Source organism: Cervus canadensis, chromosome 7 (assembly GCF_019320065.1).
Source record: "Cervus canadensis isolate Bull #8, Minnesota chromosome 7, ASM1932006v1, whole genome shotgun sequence".
NCBI classification, from domain to species: Eukaryota; Metazoa; Chordata; class Mammalia; order Artiodactyla; family Cervidae; genus Cervus; species Cervus canadensis.
Genome location: NC_057392.1, coordinates 56,349,348 through 56,375,241, shown reverse-complemented (window position 1 = coordinate 56,375,241; position 25,894 = coordinate 56,349,348). Strand labels below are relative to the sequence as shown.

Sequence of the window (25,894 nt, the reverse complement as noted above, 5' to 3'; positions counted from 1 at the left end):
GAAGGAGCAGGGTTAGACTGGATTCAAGTTTGGGATCAAGTGTCATGTTCTTGCCACTCTGCCACCAATCAGTCCACACTGACTCCTCTTTTCCAAGGACTCTTGGGGAGACTGAATTGCTGAGCTAGAGACCCTATCAACGACAAAGAAATCAAACATCTTTTTTATGGGGGAGGGGGATAAGACTTGAGGGTAAACATCTCCTAGGGACTAGCCCTCATCTTTAGCCTCATCTTTAGCCCTTCCCGGAATAATTGGTCTTTCTCAGACAGGTGGCTGAGACTTGGCAGTGAAGGACACCCACAGCCATCAAACCAGAAGCAAGGACTGGGGACACAGGGCTTCACCCAACTCATCTCTTCTTGTGCTTCTCCTCTGTCTCCTCCACCCTCGGGGAGCATTTTCCTTTCTAGAACTAATGCAAGTGAGTGGAGAGAGAGCCTGGCTTGACCACAGACCACAGAAAGGATGGCCATGTTTTATATTTAGTTGCACCAGTATCCTGATGTGGGACCCCCCAGCACCCGTGACGTCCTGGTGCATGGGTTCTCCAGGCCTCAATATGACTGCGGGAAGTTTGCTTCTTTGCAGCTAGTTACCCTGCAGAGAAATTTGACATAAGGTGTCTGCACATTGTACCTACTGTGGCACTGTTGTCACATGCAGTGACCTTCATAAATGGCTTTGGGAAAGTCACACGGGAATAACAGAGGTGACTGGTGGGTTTTTCCCTCCTCCTTTATGAGAGTCTGCTCTGATTTGCTCAACAAAGTTGTGCAATCACCGGGAAATGAGCTCTGTGGTCCTACATGCTCCCCAAATGCAAACAAGCAGATCAACCACCCCAGTGTTGTAATGTTTCCGCCTGAAATCTGCTTGGATAACCCAGCAGGGTCCTTTGTCCTTTTGGAATAGGGCAAATAGTGCACGGCAGCAGGAATCAGCCAGTGTCCTGGAGCACTGGGGCAGAGAGAGCAGAGCCCGGAGGAGACAGAGGCTGAAGCTAGTTAAAATCAGTGTCTTGGCTCCCAGCTGACTCCCAATTCCTGGTGAAACTCCTAAAGGGAGACTGTTAAATCATGAAATTGATCACCATCCTTTTCCTTTGCTCCAGGCTGCTACCAAGTTTAGCCCAAGAGTCCTCTCAAGAAATCGACTGTAATGACCAAGATGTATTTAAAGCTGTGGACACTGCTCTGAAGAAACATAACAGTGGAAACAAAGCTGACAACCAGTTTGTATTGTACCGCGTAACCGAGGTCACCAGAACGGTGAGTGAGCTGTGTTTAACCTTGAGGTCACTTGGGATTTGTGCTGTCACTTGGAGCCCAGGCCCCACTCACCCCCAACCCCACCCCACCCCCACACATGCACCCCAATCACCAGAGAACTGACAATGAAAGGGAAGCTTTGTGGTTGTTTAGTTGCTAAGTCATGTCCGACCCTTTTGTGATCCCATGGACTGGAAACTGCGGGTCTCCTCTGTCCATGAGATTTCCCAGAACGGAATACTGGAGTGGGTTGCCAATTCCTCCTCTAGGGGAATCTTCCTGACCCAGGGGTTGAACCCACATCTCCTGGATTCTTTACCACTGAGCCACCAGGAAAGCCCATTCTTAAAGAAGTACATCTAAGAAATATACAATCTCACTTGTGTGGAATCTAAAAATTCCATCTCACAGACACCAGAAGTAGAATGGTGATTGCCAGAACTGGGTGGTGGAGGAAATGGGGAAACACTGGTCAAAGGGCACAAATGTCCAGTTATAAGAATAGGTACTGAGGATCAAATGTGCAGTGCGGTGATTACAGTTATTAAGGCTTTACTGGAAATTTTTTAAAAGGTTAAGTGTTCTCACCACAAAAATGAAGGTAACTCTGTGAAGTGATGGGTGTGTTAATTAGCTTGTTTGTGGTAATCATTGCACAATGTACAGACAACTTTTATTTGTCAATTAAACCTCAGTTATGCTTGGGGAAAGGGAAGGTTTGTCTAAGAGGAGCCAGCTGTGTTGAACAAAATATCTATCGTGAAATCAATGTGGCTCAATGCATCAAGGTAACAGCCATGTTCTAGCTGGTTTTTAGTATTTTTTTTTTAAATCACTGATTGATATACCCAGGATGGAGACAAAGCCTGACAGCGTGTGTGACTTTAAGAAATACAAATCTTTCAATAGTTTATTTAAATGAATTTCACTATAAAACACTGTGTTTCTGTGAGTTAAGCTATCGATTACTTTGGTGGAAAAAAAACCAAACAAACGGCTATTTGATATGACGAGGAGAAAGGAAAAAGTCCAGTGGATACAGGTTTTTTGTTGTTGTTTTCTGAAAATCCAGTCTTTCTGTTTCACATACTTGTGCATACGTGTGAGTCTTAGGGTTCTCTGGCAACAGTTTATTGGTGTCGTCTTTATTGGTTGACATCCATGGCAAATGTGGTTTATTCTAGTTTATTCTAAAATGCCCATAGAATCACTGTTCATCTTTACTTTGCCATGTGGACACTGCCTATACCATGATCACCTAGGTTTTATTAAAATCTGAAACTGGACAGTACCTCAGAGTCTGTTTTGTCTGATGACATCACCTCCCAGATGCAAATACTGTGGAGAGAGCACTTCCCAGTGAGTCAGGAGACCTGCAATCCCGGGCTGGTTCTGCCTTTCCAAGATGGGGAGGCTGCTTAAGCCATATGCCATCCACCTGGGGCCTCCCTACTCTCACCTACCAACTGAAAAGCTTTGCATCTGGAAGTTCATCTAACTCAGCACCTTTAAACTTTAAAAGGTTTATTTATTATTTCATGACATGCTAGACTAAATAGAAAGCAAAACAATGCAAACAAAAATACTAAAATTACTCATAATTAGTCTCACCATCCAGATAACTGTAACTTTTTTTCAAAGTTTAAAAAGGCATATGGTTTGTTTTCTAACTGTAAAAATGATAGATGTTTGTTTTAAAAAATAGATAATTCAGGAATGTTTGTTCAAAGAGAAAAGCAAAAGAGAACTGTACTCCCACCACTGAAAGACACATATTTAACAGTTTCATTGCATAGTTTTCCAGAGTTTTAAAAATCATATGTTTATGTATAAATTGGTTTCTACAAAAATAGGCTAATACGGGACTTCCCTGGTGGTCCAGTGGCTAAGACTCTGAGCTCCCAGTGCAGGAGGCCCAGGTTCGACCCCTGGTCAGGGAGCTAGATCCCACATGCTACAACTAAGACCCAGAGCAGCCAAATAAATAAATAAATAAATAAATAAATAAATAAAATAGGCTAATACTATGGATCTACTTTGTAACTTAAAAATATGTATATTTGTAAATAGTATGTTACAAATTCTTCCAAGCAAATATTTATAAACTTTCAATATTTTTCTAATATTTTAATAAATGTTTTTGCCTTAACTGAATCAAATAGAGGTCAAATGTTCATAACTGTACCAGATCTCAAATGATGTGCTATTGGGTCCATTAGATGAGACCTACCTATCCATGTGCTGTTTTTCAGGATGATCCTGACATGTTTTATTCCCTGAAGTACCAAATCAAGGAGGGCGACTGTCCTTTTCAAAGTAACAAAACTTGGCAGGACTGTGACTACAAGGACTCTACACAAGCTGTGAGTATGTTGACTGTTCCTGAGGCTCCGTTTTTCTCTGACAAGCGTGCCAGACTTGTGCACCAGTGCTGGAGATGATTAACATTGCTGGCTGCTTTTATAGGATGCACATACACCCTCAACTGTGTAGAACAGTCAAATGCTTGATGTCTGTATTCTCACATAGGTGGAAGGGGCGTAGAGAGGCCCGCAGGCCAGAGTCAAACATGGAGAAAGCCCTCCAACAGGAAGGGGACTCTAGTGCCCAACAGGGATATGTGGGCCAGGCCCCAGAGAGGCAACAGATCAATACTTGGCTGAGACCTGGGGCTGGTGAGTGGACAGTGTAGCTGCTTCACCTGAGCCGTCCTGAGTACCAATCCTGCTCTACCTTCAACCAGCTGATCACTTGGAACTAGTGTGCTCCCTTGCAAGGGGAGATCAAATTGACTTCATGAGGTTGTTGAAGGAAGAAATGAGACACATTATGCAAATGATTTTGTTTTAATAACAAGGGGTCTTAACCTAATGTCTACCCTGCCCTGGCACAGCACAGCTGCTGGTCTGGCCATAATAATTGAGGGAGATTGTGATGCTGCCTGCCAGGAACCAAGCCAATCTCCTCATAATCCAGGGAGCCATTTCTTCAATGTCAAAACCCTGGCTTCCTGGATGCAGTTTGAACACTGAAATTGAGAGGTTAATCAAAAGGAGTTTAGCAGGCTGATTCACAGCCATGGTGTGCATCTTGATGGAGAGGAAATATCTCCAGAGCTCAAAACAAAGATTCATACTTTAAAATCTCATGATTTAGAGTGCCTCCCCTCTATCTCATGAATATTGGTGACTTTTAAAAAATAATGATTTGGCTGAAAAATACTTATTCTTGTGCCTCAAAACTCTGCTTAGGAAAAAAAATCTTGACAAGATTTTAAAAAGGAAAGCCATATTTAGCAATAGTACTAAGTGGATTTCATCTGAAAGATTAGGATAAATCTTTTTTTTTTCATAGGCCACAGGAGAGTGCACAGCGACGGTGGCCAAGAGAGGGAATATGAAGTTCTCCGTGGCTACCCAGACCTGCCTGATCACTCCAGGTAGCTGATGTGTTTGCTGGTGCTGCCCTGGGGGGAAATAAACCTTTTCGGTATGGTGCCAAAAACCCTTTACCTGAGGGCGGCAGTGGCGATACCATTTGCAGCCTTGTGGGGGCGGTGGAGGGGTGGAGCGGCAGACTCCTGAGGTGGGCCCAGGCTCATGCCAATCATCCCCTTGGTGTCATCCGGATTCTCTTCCTCAGGAGCTGCGTTGTATTAGGTGTGTGTGAAAGAATAAGAAGACACAGAACTGGCCTCAACTGTAGGTAGCATCCTAGCATGAGAAAAGCACAGGTTTTGAGTCAGATCCGGCCTGGAATCTTTGAAAGCTCTCACTTTCTTCATTTTTCCTTACCTGTGAAAGGAGATAACAATAATTCCCACTTTGTACCATTCTTTAGGGTGAAACTAGATGATACATCTGAAGATGTAATCTTTATAATGTATTAATGATAATCAAGATAAAAGTAGTAACAATTAACATTTATTAAGCACTTATTACCAGCCACAGTTCTAATCACTTCATGTGCAGTAACATATCTAACCCTCAAAACAACTCTATGACTCAAATAGTAATATCCCAGTTCACAGATGAAGAAACTAAGGCCCACAACAGGCAAATATCCTGCCCAAGATCCCGCAGCTAGTAATTAGCAGAGTGGTTGGAATAGACCCTTCATAAATGAAATTCCTTTAGAGTCTAAGTATGGAGCAGCTTATCAACAGATAACCACTGTTAGCTCCTTTCCTCTTGTGGCAGAGGTGCCAGGTACAGAAGGATGGACACATCTAGGTGATGTCAGTCACAAAAGCCGTCCTGGAACTGGCCTTTGCTTACAAGTGAGCTCCAGACAGCATCTTCAGCCACCCTGGTGACCCTCACTGTAGTGGTAACTCTTCTATTTCAGCCTTAATCATCCATAGGGTACCCACAGAAACTGCATCCCTTGAGTTCCCATTCTTGCAAGAAGCTGCATTCAAAGAAAGATAGTCTTGTGACAGAAATCACAAGTCATTAAGATTTTCTGATGGGAATAGCTTTTTATTATTTAGCTTAAGAACTCTATATTATAAGCAGATTTTAACATTAGCCAGAGCACAGCACGTACTACCATGAGAGAAAATGCTTTCTGCCACACCTTCAGAAATTACTGCTAGGTCCATAATGCTTTATCTGAAACCTTTTTGGCCAGATATGTTTTGGAATTTCAAAAATTTAAAACTTTAATTTAAAAGTCTCTCTAGAAACTGGGGCAGGGTGGAAAATCATTCTGTTACCCAGAAAAATTGAGTTTGCATCTTTCCCTGCTCTTCTCACCCTCAGAAGTTTGCTCCATCTCTTCCCCCACCCTAGCTGGGAGCTGCCCTTGAGGTCAGGCAAACCAGCCTCTGGGCTTTTCTCCATCTCCCCCTTTCATCTTCTGTGTTCATCTTTTTTTGTTTGTTTTCACATCAGTCATTTCTCTCCTCTTTCCCATGTAATCCCCTAGGTTTTTAAACTTTGCCCATTACCCTGATTCAGTCTAACGTCTACAAGGAAAGGAGGGGGTAAAGCTATGAATATTTCCCAGTAAGTCTTTTCCTGACACATGTTTATGGAAAGAAAGCTGACACACAGTTGCAAAGGGGGTTGTGTTGTGCTGACTGAGGGATCTTACATCCTTGGATAGAGAGAACCCCAGGGTCAAGGGACCCAGGACTCCTTCATTACTTCCCCTTTTTGCCACATGTGCTGTCGCTGATCAGGGGGTGAAGGCTGTGTGTTATGAACACTGGTAATCTAATACAAACTCTCTCCTTTTAAACATATTTTACATTGTTTTATTGAAACCCGTTCAGTGGCTTCCCGTTCTTACAGGAAAAGTGTCGTTAAGTCGCTCAGTTGTGTCCAGCTCTTTGCGACCCCATGAATTGTAGCCCGCCAGGCTCCTCTGTCCATGGAATTCTCCAAGCAAGAATACTGAGCCCTCAGGGAAGCCCTAAGGGCTTGCTTTCCATTCTTAATTCACTTCCGAAGGTCTAGGAAAGGCCCCCAGCTGAGCGGACAAAGTTGTGGGTATGTGCATCTTCCAGGAGAGGGCGCCATAGCTTACGTCAGGGTCGTCAAAGGAGAGGGTGACCCAGGAAGATAGATAGGAATCCATGCCTACAGAGCACAGTTCAGGCTGCACAACAGAGGCCTCTCTACTGACTGCTGAGTTCTGTGCTCAATCGCATCCAACTCTTTGTGGAACCCAGGTCTCTAGCATTGCAGGCGGATTCTTTGCCATCTGAGCTACAAGCCACTAGGGAAGCCCAAGAATACAGGAATGGAAAGCCTATCCCATCTCCAGGGGAATCTTCCCGACCCAGGAATCGAAGCGAGGTCTCCTGCACTGCAGGAGGATTCTTCACCAGCTGAGCTACCAGGGAAGCCCCTGCTTCCCTGCTTCCCTACTGACTGCTCAGACCTCAAATCACCCCTCCCTGTCTCCCGCTATAAACTGATAAGATGTGTGTACACCGTGTCCCACACCTCTGTCCCTGCCTCATTCTGCTTCATCCAGACCCATTTGTCCCTTCTCCTCAGGCCTCACACCTTGGGTTGTGAGGTTTACCTTGACTGCTCTTCACCCTTCTTAGCTTAGCCTGTTTTCCTCAGAAAAGTCTTCCCTGCCTTTCCAAGTTCTTGGGCTCCTGCCTTTCCAAGTTCTTGCTGAATTATACTGAAATCATCCATCTCCAGTTCTATCTCTTCCCCTTGACTTTGTCCAACTCCTTCATGGCAGTGAATATTACTCACGAATTTATGTATCCACACAGCCAGGCTCAGCACAGGACATGTTATAGCAGGTGTGAAATACATATTTGTTCAGTAGAAAGCATACAGAATGTATTACACCCTGAGTCTAGCTTCAAGGGGCTTTCATTAACACTGAAAAGTAACTTAAAATACATCTGTAATGTTTTGATTTTTATGAGGATAGATTCGTGTATCACTCCTGTAATTTTAAGTGACTTTAAATTTTAAATAACCATGCACAACAGAATGCATACAAGATGTTCCTAAGTGGATGGTGGGCCTTCTCTGGCTCAAAAGCAGACTTGTGTTCTCTTTTTTCTAGTGCTTACTAGGGTTTACTGGAAAGTTTGTTATCAAGGCTTGTTATTGATGAGTTATCTGACTTATTCAGGGCAATGTATGTGAATGTAGGTTTCGCTCCTTAACGCTGCCCTTTTGCCTACTCTTTGTCAAGCTGAGGGCCCCGTGGTGACAGCGCAGTATGACTGCCTTGGCTGTGTGCACCCCATATCTACCAGGAGCCCCGACTTGGAGCCTGTTCTGAGACATGCCATCCAACATTTTAACAAAAACACCAGTCATTCCCACCTCTTTGATCTGAAAGAAGTAAAAAGAGCCCAAAGACAGGTCTGTTCTTTAATTTTTCTCTTGCCATAGTATTGCTAAAATGTGTTAGACCTTTAAGGTTTAGAATTTCATTATCTAAAATAAATCTTTGGCCAGAGGACAACATGATTCCACAGGTGGTGGTGAGGAACTCTTCCGTGTTCTCATATGACCAGCTCGGGAGAACAAAAGCTTTCTCCACAGGCACAGTGATTTGGATGCTGCAGTGTGTAAAGAGGGGAAAGGAAGCTAATCAGACTTCCTTCCTGGGAGATTTGTTTTTAATGAATGGGTGGTCAGCTCTGCTTGTGCTGTGAAATGGAAAAGTCATTGGTGGAAAAAAAAATCATTCTGGCCTTAGGATTTTAAAAAGACTCTATCATCACCTAGCTGTCATGAGGCAAACATGACCCCCCAATACTAAAATGTACCTAAAAAGGTTGGCACAGTTGCTGGGTACCCTCTAAATTATAGTCTCTGTTTCAATAGAGAAAAGAGCAAATACTTGTATTAATAAATCTGGTTTTTCCATTGAAGCCTTTACTGACAGTTGACTGAGCCCCTTGAATTTCAGCCTCTAATTATGGAGGACTTACTTTGGTCAGTAGCATTCCTTGCTTTTAATTGACCTTTAGTTGACCTTCTGGAGCTTGCCTTCATACAAGATGCAAGCTCTGCTTGGTTCTGTTCATATCCGGCTATCAGGGTGGGACCCACTTCAGATAAAGCAGGAGAAATCTTACTGCCTGGCAGTCTGGGAGCCTAAGGACCTACTGGTTAAAGCCACTCCAGCTCCCAAGTTTTCTTTATCCACCTAGAAAAGCATTATTAATATTTTACAAAATTTAACAGATCATTTTTTTTCCTGCTGTCCACAGAGGAAATATTGCTAGGTCTTACTTAAGAAAACTCTATCTATAAATTGCTTTTCATTTTCAGATGTGTAGCTGTATGTGTGTATGTGTGTGTTGTGTTGAAGGGTGTGAGCATCATAAAGTGCTCAATATTAATTTGGTAATGATTTTTGCCTAGTAATAATAATAGCTTGTATTTTTGAACACTTACCAAATGCCAGATATTATTCTAAGCTCCTTCTAACACTGTGAATAATGTTTAAACTGACCTTTAAATATTCAATCCAAAATTGTTTCAGGTGGTGGCTGGATGGAACTATGAAATTACTTACTCAATTGCACAAACTAATTGTTCCAAGGAGAAATTTCCATTCTTAACTCCAGACTGCAAGTCCCTTTCACATGGTGTAAGTAGGCAAAAAATCTAATTATAAAGTTCTTAGCCTTTTGTGTCCAGTATTTATAGGTGTGGGAACTCAGCTGTCCAGGAAGACTCAATCACTAAAATTTTAGATGACATTCAACAGTTCCCTTTCATGTCCCATTGAGAATGTGAAACTCATGTCACCTGTCAAGCTGCTTACCTAGTGGTCAGAGTCTACACATCTGGCAATAAGCATCTACAGATGTATCCAGGGACTAGCAATAGCCTGAGACAAAATGATGCCACAGTCAAGTTTGTCTTTTCATGTCTTCACGCTTTCCTATCTTTTCCTTCTGTGTGCTCAACAGCCTTACAAGGCTTCTGAACTCTACCCAGGACAATACTTCCAACTGTCTCTGCTTGTTTTCTCACCCTCCCTCCCCTACTTTTCTCTTTAATAAGTACATCCTGAGTCTCTCTCCCTTAGTGACCCTTTCTAGGATGATTACTTATTACTTATTACTGAACCAAAATTATGTTAAAAGAGAGCATTTCAAGGTGGCAGCAATTAATGCATGTTAAGATGATCAGGCATGAGGTCCTTCCCAGGGGTATATGCACTTTAGCAGAAGGCTGTTCTTTAAGCAAGGGGTGGCTGCAAGTCTGTTCGCCTAGTCTTTCTAGGTGATAAGAACTATTAGAAATAGATAGTAGGGATGATTGCACAACCCTGTAAAATGTCCCTGAATTATACACTTAAAAATGGTTAAGGAGCGTCCCTGGTGGCTCAGTGGTAAAGAATTTGCCTGCTAATGCAGGAGACATGGGTTCAATCCCTGACCAGGGAATACCCCACATGCTGCAGAGCAGCTAAGCTGGTGTGCTCCAAATACTGACCCTGTGTTCCAGAGCCCAGGATTGTAATTGTTGAAGCCCAAGCACCCTAAAGCCTGTACTCTGCAATGAGAGAAGCCACTGCAGTGAGAAGCCCGGACAGCAACCAGAGAGTAGCCCCACTCGCTGCAACTAGAGAAGAGCCCGTACATCAGCAAAGGTCCAAGTACAGCCAAAAATAAATAAATTATTTTTAAAATGGTTAAGATGGCAAATTGTATATATATTTTACCAGAATTTTTAAAAATAATTAAAAAAAAGAGAGAGAGAGAAACCCTCTAAAATCATAGGTTCTAGTCACTGTGTAACTTTGTCAGTTTTAATTGAATCTGGCCTTTTAAGCATCTATAATATCTTCTGTTTTTTATGCTTAGCTTCAAATTGAGGTTATATAGGCCTAAATGTTATCTAGCTTTAATCTTGCTGCATCTGTTTATAAAAGCCCCAGGTAAGTTTTTGCTTTGCAACACAGAAATGCAAAGGCTGGTTGAGGTAACAAAGCCAGTCAGATTTTGGTGTAATTGTCCTAAGCTTTCACTTCTTCATCTGTAAAATCGTGAAGAATAATAGTATCTATCTCACAGAGTTATTACAGTAATTAAAGAACATAAAATGCAAATGAATTATTTTGCCCACAGTTGGTAAGATTGAAGGCCTTTCTATTCAAAGTGTGGTCCAAAGACCAGCAGCATCAGCAACGCCAGGGAGCATCTTAGAAAAGTAGAATCTCAAGTCCACCTACATCTACTGAATGAGAATCTGCATATTATCCGTAACAAGATTCTCAGGCAATTCATCTGCACGTTAAAATTTGAAAAGCAAAGATTTAAGGAGTTTCCTAAGCAGTTCTCAGTCATGTTACACCTTAGAATCACTAGCCTAGCTTTAAAAAACACCTATTCCCGCTCTTTTTCGTGGCGCCTCGGAGGCTGTCGGCCACTTCAGAATGAAGCTGAACATCTCTTTCCCGGCCACTGGCTGCCAGAAGCTCATTGAAGTGGACGATGAACGAAAACTTCGTACCTTCTACGAGAAGCGTATGGCCACAGAAGTTGCTGCTGACGCTCTGGGTGAAGAATGGAAGGGTTATGTGGTCCGAATCAGTGGCGGGAACGATAAGCAGGGTTTCCCCATGAAGCAGGGTGTCTTGACCCATGGCCGAGTTCGCCTGCTACTGAGTAAGGGGCATTCCTGTTACAGACCAAGGAGGACTGGAGAGAGAAAGCGCAAATCTGTACGGGGTTGCATTGTGGATGCCAATCTGAGTGTTCTCAACTTGGTCATTGTGAAAAAAGGGGAGAAGGATATTCCTGGACTCACTGATACTACAGTGCCTCGTCGCCTGGGTCCCAAAAGAGCTAGCAGAATCCGCAAACTTTTCAATCTCTCTAAAGAAGATGACGTCCGCCAGTATGTTGTGCGAAAGCCCCTAAACAAAGAAGGTAAGAAACCTAGGACTAAAGCACCCAAGATTCAGCGTCTCGTGACTCCACGAGTTCTGCAACACAAACGCCGGCGTATTGCTCTGAAGAAACAGCGTACTAAGAAAAACAAAGAAGAGGCTGCAGAATATGCTAAACTTTTGGCCAAGAGAATGAAGGAGGCCAAAGAAAAACGGCAGGAACAGATTGCCAAGAGACGGAGGCTGTCCTCTCTGAGAGCTTCTACTTCTAAGTCTGAGTCCAGTCAAAAATGAGATGTTCTAAGAGTAACAAATAAATAAGATCAGACATCAAAAAAAAAAAAAAAAAAAAACACCTATTCCCAAACCATTCCCCCAGACCTTCTGATTTAATTGGTCTGGGGTCAGATGATCAAAAGTTTCTCAGGTAGACCAAAGGTGCTGGTGATACTGAGAACTTTTGAGTTACCTCCAGTATACTTCTCCCCATCCAAAATTGAGGTATTGTAAGTGTGGTATTTCCTATATCTTTAAAAAACATGACATTTATTATATTCATGTGTATTCTTTTGTTGGAAATATACATTTATAGGAATCTTCAAGACACTAAGAAAACAAAGGGAAAAAATAATGTTATATCATATTTCCAACCACTCAAAGTTATCTGAGTGTATTTCCTTCTTGTCTTTTTTTGGTGGGGAATATGGCCAATTTTGACCGTTTTGTGTGTGTGTGTTTTATTAGTTGTAATTACTTTACATGCTACATTTTTTTTCTATGTCTTTAAAACTCTCGATAAACTTCTTTTTAAATAACTTTTAATATCCTAGTGACGATACCATAGATTGCTTTTTAAATTACTTTCCTATTTTTGGTCCTGTGTTCAAAAGCAACAAAATATGTTGTTTCTGTTTTTATTATGATTAATACCTCACCAAACATCTTTTAGAGTAAAGCTATTTCTATGTTTTGGCTGGTGATGCAGTTGGTAAAGAATCTGCCTGCCAATGCAGGAGACACAGGAGACACAGATTCCATCCCTGGGTCAGGAATATCCCCTGGAGTAGGAAATGGCAACCCACTTCAGTATTCTTGCCTGGAGAATCCCATGGACAGAGGAGTCTGGCAGGCTACAGTCCATGGGATCACAAAGAGTCAGACATGACTGAGTGACTTAACACTTGCTTCATGTGGCTTTGCTTATCCTTTCTGTTTATTTTACTCCATTAAAATTTTTTGAATTTTTTTATTTTTTGGTTGTGCTACCCAGCCTATAGGATCTTAGTTCCCCAACCAGGAATCAAACCCATGCCTCCTGGAGTGGAAGCATGGGAACTTAATGACTAGACCACCATGGAAGTCCCTCCCCATTATGTTTAATCTTTCATTATGTTTTTTATTATATGCTATTATTCTTGAAGATGGAGTACCTTGACTTTGGTTTTAACTTAATCTGAAAGTCTTTGTCTTGCTAAGAGAAAATGTTACCCACTCACTTGTATAGTTACTATTTCTACATTAGGTATTCTTGTCATCTTATTTCATGTCTCTGCGTGTTTGGGTGTGTGTATTTGTCGGTGGTGGTACTACTTTTGCATTGTTTCTTTTTCCGTCTTTTGAATATAGACTATGTTTTGCTTTGTTTTTCTCTATACAATAATTTGCAGAGTCAACATCCTATTTTTAATTTTACTAGTCATTTAAAGATTCTTAAAAACATTTTTAATATATGCTCTTATACGCTTTAAAAATTTTTTTTTCATTTATTTTTATTAGTTGGAGGCTAATTACTTTACAGTATTGTAGTGGTTTTTGCCATACATTGACATGAATCAGCCATGGATTTACATGTTCTTATATGATTTTTTAAAAAACAGGATATTGGTGAATGTACAGATAAAGCACATGTGGATCCCCAGCTAAGAATTGCTTCCTTCTTGCAGAAATGTGACCTTTATCCAGGTAAGGGATAATACGTGTTGGTATTCATGTTGGTCCCAGACAACTGGCTAGGTCTTTCCATAGATATTGTGCTTTGGTTCCCATGATAAAGTCTACATGACCCGCAGACCTTACTAGGAACACTGGGTCCCATCCCTGCCCCGCTGTGCTACAGCAGGTTCACCTGAGACGGTTCAGCAAGTGGCCAAAGAGAATACGGTGACAGAAGGAAAAATTTCTGTTTTCTGGGCAAAGCTGCCCTTTGATTACGTCAGCTGGTCTTTCTCGTTACACCAGCTGTCTCTGCATCAGATATTGTGAACTGGGGAAGCTGTATCTCATTTTTAACTACTCAGAATAAGATCCTTTCAATTAAAGGTTTTTTCCTTTCCATGTTATAACATGCGGAAAGGGTGATAGTGCACGTTTAAGGTCAAGTTAGTATTTCTTATACCAGTCAGCTCAGGCATGTCGGACTCTCTGAGACCCCATGGACTGCAGCATGCCAGGCTTCCCTGTCCATCACCAACTCCCGGAGCTTACTCAAATTCATGTCCACAGTGTCAGTGATGCCATCCAACCATCTCATCTTCTGTCGTCCCCTTCTCCTCCCACCCTCAATCTTTCCCAGCATCAGGGTCTTTTCAAATGAGTCAGTTCTTTGCATCAGGTGGCCAAAGTATTGGAGTTTCAGCTTCAGCATCAGTCCTTCTAATGAATATTCAGGACTGATTTCCTTTAGGATGGGCTAGTTGGATCTCCTTGCAGTCCAAGAGATTCTCAAGAGTCTTCTCCAACACCACAGTTCAAAAGCATCAATTCTTTGGTGCTCAGCTTTCTTTATAGCCCAACTCTCACATCCATACATGACTAGCAGAAAAACCATACCTTTAACTAGATGGGCCTTTGTTGGCAAAGTAATGTCTCTGCTTTTTAATATGCTGTCTAGGTTGGCCATAACTTTTCTTCCAAGGAGCAAGTGTCTTTTAATTTCATGGCTGCCATACCATCTGCAGTGATTTTGGAGCCCCCCAAAATAAAATCTGTCACAGTTTCCACTATTTCCCCATCTATTTGCCATGGTGATGGGACTGGATGCCATGATCTTAAGTTTTCTGAATGTTGAGTTTTAAGCCAACTTTTTCACTCTCCTCTTTCACTTCCTTTTTTTTTTTCCTCTTTCACTTTCATCAAGAGGCTCTTTAGTTCTTATTCACTTTCTGCCATAATGGTGGTGTCATCTGCATATCTGAGGTTATTGATATTTCTCCCGGCAATCTTGATTCCAGCTTGTGCTTCCTCCAGCCCAGCATTTCTATGATGTACTCTGCATTTAAGTTAAATAAGCAGGGTGACAATATACAACCTTGATGTACTCCTTTCCTGATTTGGAACCAGTCTGTTTTTCCATGTCCATTTCTAACTGTTCGCTGCTTGACCTGCACACAGATTTCTCAGGAGGCAGGTCAAGTGGTCTGGTATTCCCACCTCTTGAAGAATCTTCCACAGTTGGTTGTGATCCACACAGTCAAAGTCTTTGGCATAGTCAATAAAGAAGAAGTAGATGTTTTTCTGGAACTCTCTTGCTTTTTCGATGATCCAACGGATGTTGGCAATTTGATCTTTGGTTCCTCTGCCTTTTCTAAATCCAGCTTGAACATCTGGACTCATCTTGAACATTCTTATACCAAGGGTTGGCTTTTCTCATACTTGGAAGATAGCTGTGTACATTGCACAATATGAAGCATTACTGAAGTTTCCTGCTCACCAGAGTCATAGGATTTAAAATTTTCCCACTAGAAAATCATTCCTTTACATTAAGCATTGCTTTTTACAGTTTCCATCAAAAATGCAAAGACTTAAGAAAAGGGCAGCATATTGATTGAGTCACCTTCTGATTGAAAGTTTCCCTAAACACACTTGAGGAAAAGAGGAGGAGAGACAGTCAGTTGGAGGTCTGATAGACAACCTCCACTGCTGGATCTTGGGCTGCCACATGGCCCTCTGTCAGTGGACGCTGGATCACACGTGGAAAAGGTACTAGGCTAGATTGCCCCTTCAGGGCATACACTGACATAAAACCTGCCTCTTTCAGGGGAGGATTTTGTACAACCACCCATCAGGCTTTGTGCTGGCTGCCCCCAACCTATACCTGTTGACAGCCCAGAACTGGAGGAGCCTCTGAACCATTCCATCGCAAAGCTTAATGCAGAGAATAATGGAACCTTCTATTTCAAGATTGACACTGTGAAAAAAGCAACAGTACAGGTCTGTAAATTATAGTGATAGTCTAATGCAAATTGTTTACTAATTTTACCACTGATCTTGGCTCTGGATTGGGAAACAGTGCACCTGACAAATGGGATTTGGTAGACTTGAATTTCAAGTCCCAACCTCACAGCATGCTTGATGTGTGATCTTGGACAAGTCATTTAAAGCACTGTCTCCGTTTTCTAGCCATAAAGGACTATAGTAAGTGTTAGTTGCTCAGTCATGCCCGACTCTTTGCGACCCCATGGACTACAGCCCACCAGGCTCCTCTGTCCATGAGATTTTCCAGGCAAGGATAATGGAGTGGGTTGCCATTTCCTTCTCCAGGGGATCTTCCCAACCCAGGGATTGAACCCAGGTCTCCTGCACTGCAGGCAGATTCTTTACCGACTGAGCTACAAGGGAAGCCCATAAATGACTATAGGAAGGGTCAAAAAAATAACATATCAGTCACTTCTCAAAATCTAAAGTGCCATATAAGTACTAGCAACTTGTATAATTAAGAAAATTGAGAGCTAGGAAAAGCAAGACTTATCCTTTGCCTTTCTAGATCCATCTCTCATTATAACATCACTCAGTGCCTTGGGCTCCACTACATCAGCCAGTCATTGCCCAGACTTTCTTTGCATGCTCATCTCCATGTCATTTTTCCCCTGCCTGGGGTGCCATTCCCCTCTACAAGTGTACCCTCTAGGAATTCATCTCTCCTTCCATGCCTGTCATAGAGGTTAAGGAGTATCCTTGTTTGGAGGTCAGAGGGCCTAGCTCTGCAACAGCATCTGCCACTCACATCCTGGGTGACCCTGGGCAGTTATTCAGACTCATGAAACCTTTGTGGCTGGATCAGAAAAGCCCAAATCCCTTCCAACTCCAATAGCATGTGACCAATGTATTTATGGACAGATTCCTATTATGGGACCTGAAAACTGGCTTCCCCAAATACAAGCTAAAGAAAAGTCATCAAAAAGGAGCCAAACTGGGAATTCCCTGGCAGTCTAGTGGTTAGGACTTCACACTGTCACTACTGAGGGCATGGTTCAAACCCTGGTCAGGGAACTAAGATCCCACAAGCTGCGCAACATGACCAAAGGGAAAAAACTATTATAGCAAACAAACATGATTTTCATAGGCTTCCCTGATGGCTGAGAAGATAAAGGATCTGCCTGCAATGCTGGAGACCTAGGTTCAATCCCTAGGTTGGGAAAAATCCCCTGGAGAAGGGAATGGCAACCCACTATAGTATTCTTGCCTGGAGAATTCCATGAACAGAGGAGCCTGGCGGGCTACAGTCCATGGGGTGGCAAAAAGTCAGACACGACTAAGTGATTAACACACACAAAACATGATCTTTATAGTCTACAAAGAAAATCTCACTTTAAAAGTTCATAATTCTGGCTCAGTAATTGAATTTCTAGAAATATAAAATAGAAAAATTCTTTAAATACAATAATATTCATTGCAGCTTTAACTATAAAAGCAAAAAATAAAATGGTAAACTCTCAAAATGATCAATAATATAGAAATGATCAAATTGTGTCCAGCATATCCTTACAATGGAGTATTAAGCAGCAATTTTAAATCTTTGTGAGGAGTTCTTGATGTAGAAAATGCTTGTGTTATACTATGCAGTGAAAAAGGGGGCCATAAAATTTAATAAACATTCTGTTCTCGATCATATTATTAAAAAGTACAGAAAAAAATACTGGAAAGAAATGTCTCAGATTATTCATAGCATTTAGGTGATGTCACAGAGGGCTGTTGATTGTAATCTTCCTTATTTCCTGTATTAGTTTTATATGCTGGGGTGGAGGAAGACCTAAACCAACCGTATTAAAATAAATCAAAACTGACACTATGATTTCTCTCCTACTCACACACTTATTTCTGGATGCCATATCCTCTCCCTGATTTCACTAGCACATAAGCTATGTTAGGCTTACTTGAAAGGAGTACCAATTCATGCTGCTCTTGTCTTTGTCAGCTTTTCTTCTTGCTCTGTTTTTCTGTAAAATTCCCTTATTCTTACTGATGCAGGGACAGTCCAGTACTCCACCACATAATGCATGTCAAAAAGTTGCTGTCAGGAGAGAACCACTCATTCTCAAGTGTGTATATCTAGTCCTCTTGGTAGTCCCAGTTCTTTCTATAATTTAGTCAACATACTAGAATGGATGTGTTTATGCTAAGGGTACAAGGAAAACCACAATAGAATAAGCTACATCCCTTTACTTGTTAAAGTAATCTGGAATATTGTGAGAATTTCAAATTTACTTTTAAGAGGTTACTCTTTACTTATTTTTGCATTTAAAGAGAGCAATTTGGTCACTCAAGGCAGCCCTAGTGGAAGCAGCTGATTTATTGGAAATCAGCTTACCATAATGAATTTGCAATAGCCAGTCTCTTAGTGACCCATTTGCCAAATTGCTAATTTGTTTTATAATTTTATTCTTGCCTTGGCTTTGCATGTTTAGTCCTATTTGGGAACATGTCCATTCCAGGTTGGTTTCATACTTCAGATACCAAACATTTCTTATATCCTTTGTTTTCTCATGTGAACGGTTGTGATTTCTGTCACATGCTGTTCATTTTGCCCTATCCCCACGGCTGCTGTTAATGTTCTTCCCTGCCTCTGCTCAGATAAGTACACTTCAAGGATCTGTGGGTGCACATTCAGGAATTTTCCTTTGACAAGAAGTCCTAGAAAGGTCAAGGAATATGTAGATGTCTGAGATTTATGATGCAAATTGACAGATCACCAAATGATTTGCAATTATATCAATGTACCTTCACACCATGTGGATGTAAGGCACTGGCTGATGGTCTTGACTTGACCTATTCGAATACTACCAGCAGTGACTGAGATTGCATGTTTCCCACACCTGGCCAGGTGTCATCTCTGTTTTTTATCCTTGACAAGATGCAAGGTTAAACATGATGTTGTATATAGCTTTTTAAATGTGCATATCCTTGATTGTTAATGAAAGTCAACTTGTTCTGGAGTAATGATCTTTTTAACTTCTCCAAAAGAGTTGGTTATGTCCTTGGTTCATTTCTTTAGTGTTGGACTTTCTGTGTATAAGAATATTGACCCTACATCATATTTTTCCCAGTTTACCTTTACTTTATTCACTGTGACATTCGAGAATCAGTTTTCATTTTTGTCTAGTCAAATTTCCACATTTTCCCCTTCCTTTAGGTTCTTTCCTCTGCTTTTCACCTATGAAAAGCCTCATCATCCTAAGAACTGATTAATGTTTTTTGTACCTTTCTAGCTTATTTAGTTTAAATGTCTTAGGCATTTGGAACTTACATTACTAAGTAGTATTCTGTACTTTAAAAACAAAACTTGGACAGGATGGACTTAAGCAGGGAACACCTCTGATAAGAACAGCAATATAGATGCGATTTTGAGGTTCTTAAACACAAGATATTACTAGGTCTACTTTATTCCTCCTCTGTGGACCCTGAATAGAATTGAGCCAACAGCTGTGTTTTTTGTCATATATTGTCAACTTTCCTAGGCAACATCATATTAATCAACTGTGGCTCAGAGGTAAAGAATCCACCTGCAATGCAGGAGACTGGGGTTCAATTCCTGGGTCAGGAAGATCCCCTGGAGAAGGAAATGGTAACCCACCCCAGTATTCTTGCCTGGGAAATCCCATGGACAGAGGAGCCTTGTGGGCTATAGTCCATGCGGTTTCAATGAAACTGGACACAACTGAGTGACTACTTAACAACAACAATGTCAGAAAACTGGATTAAAGTATACTCTCAAATTAAGCAACAAAATTCATGATCACCAATGTATACACTCTAAAACACTTTTTGGACTTCCCTGCCCAGCTTATACACATCTGGAGTTTTACAAGTTATCAAAATTGTCTTAAAAATTTTACTTTGCTTACCTAGAAAATGATGCCAGAAAAGGTAGAGGAGTAACTTAGCTCTTTCTGTGACTCTGCTCTCTTCATCCTCCTCCCATTGTAATTCCTCCATGCTTTTCAAAAAAACACAAAGAGAAAGGGAAGACTGTTACGTTATGGAATTATACTATCACTCTGTAACTTTATTTTTTCAATAATGGTCAACCTTCTAGGAAACAGGTATGTATAATATATTCTTTTCGATAACTATATAATATTATGCACACACACTTTTTTAAAATTTTTTTATTTTTGTAGTGGTTTTTGCCATACATTGACATGAATCAGCCATGGATTTACATGTGTTCCCCATCCCGATCCCCCCCTCCCACCTCCCTCTCCATCCCATCCCTCTGGGTCTTCCCAGTGCACCAGCCCTGAGCACTTGTCCATGCATCCAACCTGGGCTGGTGATCTGTTTCACCCTTGATAGTATACTTGTTTCAATGCTGTTCTTTCTGAACATCCCACCCTCGCCTTCTCCAACAGAGTCCCAAAGTCTGTTCTGTACATCTGTGTCTCTTTTTCTGTTTTGCATATAGGGTTATCATTACCATCTTTTTAAATTCCATATATATGCGTTAGTATAGTGTATTGGTCTTTATCTTTCTGGCTTACTTCACTCTGTATAATGGGCTCCAGTTTCATCCATCTCATTAGAACTGATTCAAATGTATTCTTTTTAGTGGCTGAGAAATATTCCATAGTGTATATGTACCACATCTTCCTTATCCATTCGTCTGCTGGTGGGCATCTAGGTTGCTTCCATGTCCTGGCTATTATAAACAGTGCTGTGATGAACACTGAGGTACACGTGTCTCTTTCACATCTGTTTTCCTTGGTGCACACACACATTTTAAATCCTAGAATGAGGGACTTCCTTGGTGGTCCAGTGGCTAAGACTACACGCTCCCAATGCAGGGTGCCTGAGTTCGATCCCTGCTTAGGGAATTAGATCTCACATGCCTCAACTAAGAGTTTGTGTGTGCAACTAAAGATCCCACATGCCACAACTAAAAGGATCCCACATACCACAACAAAGATTGAAGATCCTACATGTGGCAACTCAGACCTGGTGCAGTCAAGTAAATAAATAAATATTTAAAAAAAAAAAAAAAATCCTAGAATGAAATGCTGAATAACTTAGTCTGAAAATTGGGCCACGTTAACTACCTTTTAAATTTATCTATATAATTTTAAAACATTTTATAAAGTATATTTTTCAAGTATGTAAAGGCTGTAAGCCTTTTTAAAAAAACTGTACTTGGGATTTTGTTGAAGTCAGTGTATTGGAAAAAAACCACACAAGGACTTTTACTTTTGAAGTAAATGAAATACATGTATTCTAGACCAAAAAGAAAAAAATTGAGCCACAAATGTTAACAGCAGATAGTATTATATAATGATTAAAACTTGCTAGAGCTTAAAATAGTCTCTTAATACTAAAAAAAAAAAAAAAAAACCACCTCGGAGAAGCAAGCTAGAAATCCAAAGAACTTTCCTAATCACATAATTTAATCCACATAATTCCTATAGCAGTACTAACTCAGTATTTCTCTGATTCAAGCTTTCGTAGAACAAAAAGGTGTGTTTAAAGGAAATATTTAAGTTTTCTTCCTACTCGTCTTAGATTGTACATATTATGACTTGAGCCTTTGAATTGCTGGTGAATCTTGCAGTTGCTGAACAATAAAACTAAGGAAAATATAAAAATAAAAATGATTGCATGGTTTTCTTTTTCCATTTAAAAAAGGAAATAAGCCCAATTGCCAAATATTTTAACGTGCATACAAAGTTTTGTTGTCAAATATTTGTACTTTTTGAGGGTAACTCATTTGTTCAGTACATAATTAAAATGTCAAGATTCTCTCCTAAAAGCCCTTATGATAAAATGTATGATTTATTACACAGCATTAATTAAGCTCCTATTTTGTGCTAATTCATTTTCCAGGTGGTAGCTGGAACAAAGTATTCTATTGTGTTCATAGCAAGGGAAACCACATGTTCTAAGGGAAGTAATAAAGAGCTGACCAAGAGTTGTGAGATCAATAGACATGGTGTGAGTATAATACAGCTGTCTTACTGATTCCCTGGAAATCTGTATGATGTTTTATGCTTATTTATGTATCCCATGAATAACACTGTTTTCTCTTTTGGCTTCGATTTTCATGGATAGCTAATTCTAAACTGTGATGCTGATGTTTATGTGGTGCCTTGGGAGGAAAAAATTTACCCTACTGTCAACTGTCAGTCACTTGGACAGGTATGATTCTAATTGCAGTTGGTTTGGGGTGCTGCTGCTGCTAAGTTGCTTTAGTCATGTCCGACTCTGTGCGACCCCATAGACGGCAGCCCACCAGGCTCCCCCGTCCCTGGGATTCTCCAGGCAAGAACACTGGAGTGGGTTGCCATTTCAAGTTATGCTCATTCTGAAAAATCATATTTGGAGGTTGAAAATGAATCACTATTTACATGAATTGGAGGACTATCTTTTTAAAATGGGGAGAACACTCACATTTCTATGCTGATCTCTCTTCTCATGGCTAGAAAGGGAGAGCAGCTGTCCCATTAATCACTTCTCAGACACGGTTAGTATCCCGTGAGTCCACAGGTTCTCTTAGGGAAGCACATCCAAGGAGCTTGGGAAAAATGCAGGTCGCATACCCCACTCTACATTTCCTGAATCAAAAGCTATATTTTAACACAGTCCCCAGGGAAATCATACCCATATGCAAGTTTGAGAAGCATTAATTTGCATCATTTTTTTACTTCTTAAAAGAACCCTGGGAGGTAAGTAGTACTTTCCCCACTTTCAAGATTTAGACATGAAAAATTACAAAGATGCTAAAGTCCTAAAGAGGATAATAACTTTATCAAGTGCTTCCTCCATCTCAGACACTGTACTGAGGACTTGACACATATTTTTCTCCTGACAACTCTATGAGGCAGGTGATTTTATTATTCCTATTTTACACACAAGGGAAGTGAAGCTAGTGGTGCTCAGACACAAATCTAGGTCAAATCAGAGCCTGCTCTGCTCACCATCATGCTGGTAACTAGTAGGCTGTGACTTGTTTGACCTCAAAGACCATGCTCTTTGAATCACCAAACACTGCCTCCAACCACCACGTTCTCACAGCTAAGTGTGTAGGTAGAAATAACCCACAAAGCCATAGCTTCAATGCAAGTTGGCTCTGCTCCCTTTGTTCTGCATTTAGGTTTTTGCCATATGTAGGTATGTATATAGTCTAATACAAACATTATACAAAGGCTGTGTTTCAAGCTTGTGAACATATATATCCTAATGTGTTTCAATTCAACGGAGTGATTATGGATATATGCTGCTTATCTATTCCATTCTTAAAGTCAGTTAAGGTCTTTTTGGATTAAAAGCAGTAATGTGCTAATAGAAATAGTATCAATTAATAAATAATGTGCCATGGCTTATGGAACCATAGGCTTAGAGGGTACCCTAGAGATTATGTAGTTAACCATCCAGTTTTTCCTGATTAAAAACTCTATTTTAGAGTATTATTAGGAAGAAGAATCAATATCTCTAAATTATAAAATCAATCAAAAGAGGAAAAAATTATTCATTTTTATCCTTTATGGAATATTAATGTATATAGCACTTAAAATCAGGCAAAGACATTCCCCATCATAAACTGAGATAGCATTGTCAGGCCCCCATCCCTTCTTTCTTCTTTGATAGTGTGATTTTCACAGTAATGCATTCATCTTAATATTTCCTGTTTAGACCTCACTCATGAAAAGGCCTCCGGGTTTTTCACCTTTCCGATCGGTACAAGTGATGAAAACTGAAGAAAAAACAACTGTAAGTCTACCCTACTCTGCCATGTCACCTGTACAAGATGAAGAGCAGGATTCAGGAAAAGAACAAGGACCCACTTATGGGCATGGCCAGGACCATGGAAAGCAAATAAAATTACACAGCCTTGGCCTTGGCCATAAACATGAGCATGTCCAAGGCCATGGGCACCGTAAGGGTCACCATCTTGGCCACGGACATCAAAAGCAACATGGTCTTGGCCATGGACATAAGCATAGTCATGGCCCTGGAAAACATAAAAACAAAGGAAAAAACAATGGAAAGCATGATGATTGGAGAACACACTATTTGGCAAGTCCTTATGAAGATAGCACTACATCCTCTGCACAGATGCAAGAGAAGACAGAAAAGACAACACCTCTCCCTTCCCTAGCCCAGCCAGGTGTAGCAGTTACCTTTCCTGACTTTCAGGACTCAGATCTCATTGCCACTGTGATGCCTAATACACTACCACCTCCCACACAGAGTGATGATGACTGGATCCCTGACATCCAGATAGAGCCAGAGAGCCTTGCATTTAAATTGATTTCGGATTTTCCAGAAACAACTTCCCCCAAATGTCCTGGTCGCCCCTGGAAGCCAGTTAATGGAGTGAATCCAACTGTGGAAATGAAAGAGTCTCATGATTTCGATCTCTTTGATGCTCTTTCTTAATTTAGGCAGCCAGGGGTATTTCTTTAACATCTCATCAACCCCTGTCCCCATTGTCCAAAGATCCTCATATAATACAACAAAAACCATGAACATTCAGAACAGCCTAGAGAGAAATAAATGGTGAGACTCCCCATGGGAACACCATCAATCTCTATGGATGACATAAAACTGTGTGCAGAATTCTAACTCCTTTCTGAGGTTTCCTCCCAAGTTTTCTTAACTAGCACAGAAAATGGACAAACTAATATACTTGTGGCCTACTGCAGCTGCTTTTCTGATAATGAATGTGTACCTTAAAACCTACACCATCAATTTTCATACAAAGATTCTTGACATTTTGAATAAACTGTAACATCTGGTCCATATGTGGCAATAAGGGAAGTTAAGAGACTGAACGCTGAACTTCTTAATGGAGAAAAAATAATAATAAAAACCTCCAGAGGTCAAAGAGGAACAAGAGAGAAAGACAGATGGGCCAAAGGGAAGACAGAGAAAATAAACTGACTTTCTGTTTCCAAAATGGGCTAGTAATCTCAAACAGTTACTCCCATGTGACAAAGCTATTCTGATAATTCTTTTTCTGGCTGAGAGTGTTTCTTGTGAGTCAGTAATTTGTTTACTCATTAACTACGCTTTGCAATAGGGCTTTCAAATAGGAGTTTTCTGTTTGTTTGTATGTTGTCAGCGTTAGACTGAGTAATCCTTGCTGTCCAATAGCTCTGAGTTTAATGATAAGGATGGAAAGCAGAAGTAACACAAAGGCTGGCCTGCTTGAGGAAATCTTTTTTTAATAATTGATAAGGGGATATCATGAGATGTGATGCAAATTTTCAGAAATTTTTTTTTTTTTTGTTTCACATTTATTTTTATTCATTTGGCTGCATAGAGTCTTAGTTGTGGCATGTGGGATCTAGTTCCCTGACCAGGGATCGAACCCAGCCCCCCTGTATCAGGAGCGCAGAGTCTTAGCCACTGGACCACCAGGGAATTCCCAAATTTTCAGAAATTTTATGAGAAATTCTTCCTAGTTCTTCCCTTTATAGTTGCATTTTCTTTTGCTGTAACATTGAAGTATATGGGCTTTTGCAGACGAGAATAATATGATTATCTTTAATTTACTGATCATGTGAGGGAGGCATGTCTTTCACAACCCCTGCTGTGCTTTCGCCTAGGGAAATAGGGCTTTATACACCTACACTCACCTGTGGATGCATGTCACTGTTTCTTCAACTTACTGGTTGCATTTGAGCCTCTGAGTTTTTATTTCATTCCAAATATTATCTATACTTGCAAATAAAGAACCAATGATCTCAGAAAAAGGTCTCATCTTGTCAATTAGTGGCTTCATCTTCCTCTCTTTGAATGATACCCTCAGATTGTTAACAGAGTTTTACTATACTTACAGAGGCATGTAAGGTTCTGCGAGTACAAGGGCCAACCTCAAGAGGCAGGGGCAGAGCCAGCACCTCAGGGTGAGGTCAATTTACCGGCAGAATCTCCGCAGTTGGCACAATAGCCCCGACAACCTCTGTCAGCAGCCCTGCGTGGAAGGACGAGAAGATGGGGTAGAATTTAATTAGAGAAGAATGCCATTTTATCCCTCTGTGGCTGAGTGAAATAAAGTTCTGTCTTTATGCTCC

General features: G+C 40.8%; 2 protein-coding genes and 1 long non-coding RNA gene across 4 annotated transcripts in view; 2 read left to right on the top strand and 1 right to left on the bottom strand.

Moving 5' to 3' along the window:
- The window catches only part of LOC122444820, a 22,516-nt gene extending 2,690 nt beyond the window's left edge, over window positions 1-19,826 (bottom strand). The window contains exons 1-2 of the long non-coding RNA XR_006270358.1: window positions 19,733-19,826; window positions 4,784-4,984 (exon numbers count right to left, since the gene is read on the bottom strand). This is a non-coding gene — a long non-coding RNA (uncharacterized LOC122444820). The remainder of the gene's footprint in view (window positions 1-4,783; window positions 4,985-19,732) is intronic.
- Window positions 841-25,894, top strand: KNG1 (kininogen 1). 2 transcript variants are annotated; one of them, XM_043473463.1, is made up of 11 exons: window positions 849-1,271; window positions 3,524-3,634; window positions 4,626-4,710; window positions 7,947-8,119; window positions 9,252-9,359; window positions 13,490-13,574; window positions 15,649-15,821; window positions 21,702-21,809; window positions 21,927-22,013; window positions 23,508-23,585; window positions 25,660-25,894. In XM_043473463.1, the coding sequence occupies exons 1-11, from the start codon at window positions 1,080-1,082 to the stop codon at window positions 25,768-25,770; spliced, it is 1,311 nt and encodes a 436-aa protein (XP_043329398.1). In that variant the 5' UTR covers window positions 849-1,079; the 3' UTR covers window positions 25,771-25,894. The 2 variants fall into 2 exon arrangements, with proteins under 2 accessions (XP_043329397.1, XP_043329398.1); XM_043473462.1 differs by lacking the exon at window positions 25,660-25,894 and having other exon boundaries at window positions 841-1,271; window positions 23,508-24,496.
- LOC122444818 (40S ribosomal protein S6) lies at window positions 11,116-11,908 on the top strand. Its single transcript, XM_043473472.1, has one exon. It carries the CDS (start codon window positions 11,157-11,159, stop codon window positions 11,904-11,906), a length of 750 nt encoding a protein of 249 aa, XP_043329407.1. The 5' UTR covers window positions 11,116-11,156; the 3' UTR covers window positions 11,907-11,908.

Bases quoted from the DNA above. Each gene is read 5' to 3' on its own strand.
- LOC122444818 (XM_043473472.1), top strand. From the start codon at position 11,157: ATGAAGCTGAACATCTCTTTCCCGGCCACTGGCTGCCAGAAGCTCATT.
- KNG1 (XM_043473462.1), top strand. From the start codon at position 1,080: ATGAAATTGATCACCATCCTTTTCCTTTGCTCCAGGCTGCTACCAAGT. The intron at 1,272-3,523 runs GTGAGTGAGCTG...GCTGTTTTTCAG, and splicing joins TAACCGAGGTCACCAGAACG to GATGATCCTGACATGTTTTA. The intron at 9,360-13,489 runs GTAAGTAGGCAA...TTTAAAAAACAG, and splicing joins GCAAGTCCCTTTCACATGGT to GATATTGGTGAATGTACAGA.